General features: G+C 38.7%; 1 protein-coding gene across 1 annotated transcript; it reads right to left on the reverse strand.

The window, feature by feature from the left end:
• Positions 1 to 36: 36 nt before the first annotated feature.
• Positions 37 to 990, reverse strand: LOC101501427 (ethylene-responsive transcription factor 4). The gene has a single exon (XM_004488690.4). It carries the CDS (start codon positions 843 to 845, stop codon positions 240 to 242), a length of 606 nt encoding a protein of 201 aa, XP_004488747.1. The 5' UTR covers positions 846 to 990; the 3' UTR covers positions 37 to 239.
• Between the last annotated feature and the right edge of the window lie 778 nt (positions 991 to 1,768).

The following is a 1,768-nucleotide window of genomic DNA, read 5'->3' on the forward strand; positions in this document are numbered from 1 at the left end:
AAAAAAAAAAAAAAAAAAAAAAACAAAAGGGACATCTTTTTCCGTTATATTTACAAAGCGTGCTCGTTATCATCCTCATCATTAACAAATCGGAGCACCATGTCAGCAACACACTTTGCGTTCTCTTTCTCTCTTTTGTTAAATATTTTTCTCGAGAGCGATTCCGTTTATCAAAATGGGTACTTAAAAAAAAACATAAAAATCAATTTTTTGCTTATGGGTCATCAAACAGAGACAGATCAAGCAACTTCAGGTGGTGGAGGAACGTTAAGGTCAAGATCCAAGATTCTCTGACGTGGCACACGCTCATAATCCACGACGGAAGATGAATCCGAGTCACTGTGAGAAACGGCGCGTCGAAAATCAGCCACGGCGCACATCTCACGCCGACCAACGCTAAGCGCAGTATCAGCGCGTGCAAACGCGTCGAAAAATAAAACAGGACGGGATACCGGAAAAGCCAAAGAAACAGCACCGACGCCGGTGGCGGAAAATGGTGTCAGAGTTAGATCAAGCGGCGGCGGTGACGGTGATTCAAGGGTGCTACTCTGACTTGGGCTGCGTGTGCTGTTGTTACTAATGTTAAGATTAAGCATCTCCGACGGTGTTGGAAAATTTGTCTTAGCTTTCGAGCCACGAAACTCCCGTGCAGCCGCGTCGTAAGCACGCGCCGCTTCCTCGGCCGTATCAAAAGTACCAAGCCAAACTCGTGTTTTTTTGCCGGGGTCACGGATCTCAGCGGCGTAACGACCCCACGGACGTTTCCTAACGCCTCTAAAACGAATCTCTTTGTGGGCTGATGGGCTGGGCCCGGGTAGTGCGGTGGGTCTGTCTCTTGGAGCCATTGTTGAAAAAAAGAAAAGTTTGTGTTAATGGGAAACAGATAGAAAAGTGGGAGCACTAGCGTATTGTGAAACTGAGACAATGTCTGAGGGAAACAAAGGAGAGTTTAAGGTGTTTTTATAGGAGAAAAAAAAAATAAAGAGAGAGAAACTACGGTGCGTGCGTGACTGCGTGAATAAAGCTACGCTCCTTTTAGGCGATTGTTTCTTACACAACGTGGGTTCATTCCTTAGCAATAACCACTTTGGTTTGGTGGGTGGTATACGCCAATCATATTTAGCCACCTGACTTCTCACTCCATACTCTTTTATCCTCATTCCCTACTGATTGTTCCCTCAATTGGAGTATAATTTTTTTTAATTAATTATGTATTTACCATTTACCATTTTTCATATTCAATCATTTTTTAAATAATTATATCTTAGAGGTATTGTTATCTATAAAAATTCTTCAACCTTAATTGAGTATTTTAAAATAGAGCTAAAAAGTTTCATTATTTATAGAATAATAAACAATTTTTGGTGCATACTAGCTAGTAGTTTTTCTTCCACTAGTGAGAGTGGTATAATCCTATGGTTTAACCTTGTTTAACGGCAAAATGTATTTTGGTGGTACTAGCTGCTAGTTTGGGTGGAAAACAGGAAAATGGCATTTTATGCTAAAATTCGGCATTTTTAACTTCCAGACATCTAATGTTGCATCTATCAAAACATAGGCTGTCCTTTCTTTATTGTCTTTTTCTGGTATCCAAGTTAACTTTGCAAAACAACTTCTAGTTTTAGTTTATAAGTTACTTTATTTTACAGTGTAGTAGTACAATCCCTTTCAAAATAGTTATAATTGATAAAAAAAAAAGTACAGTAATTAATACTTGTACAGTTTTTAAATGTAAAATTAATAAAAAATTCAATTTTTAGAATTATTC

The sequence above is a fragment of the Cicer arietinum genome, chromosome 1, assembly GCF_000331145.2.
Source record: "Cicer arietinum cultivar CDC Frontier isolate Library 1 chromosome 1, Cicar.CDCFrontier_v2.0, whole genome shotgun sequence".
Classification (NCBI taxonomy): Eukaryota; Viridiplantae; Streptophyta; class Magnoliopsida; order Fabales; family Fabaceae; genus Cicer; species Cicer arietinum.

Excerpts from the sequence above, each read along its gene's own strand:
- LOC101501427 (XM_004488690.4), bottom strand. The coding sequence starts at position 845 with ATGGCTCCAAGAGACAGACCCACCGCACTACCCGGGCCCAGCCCATCA.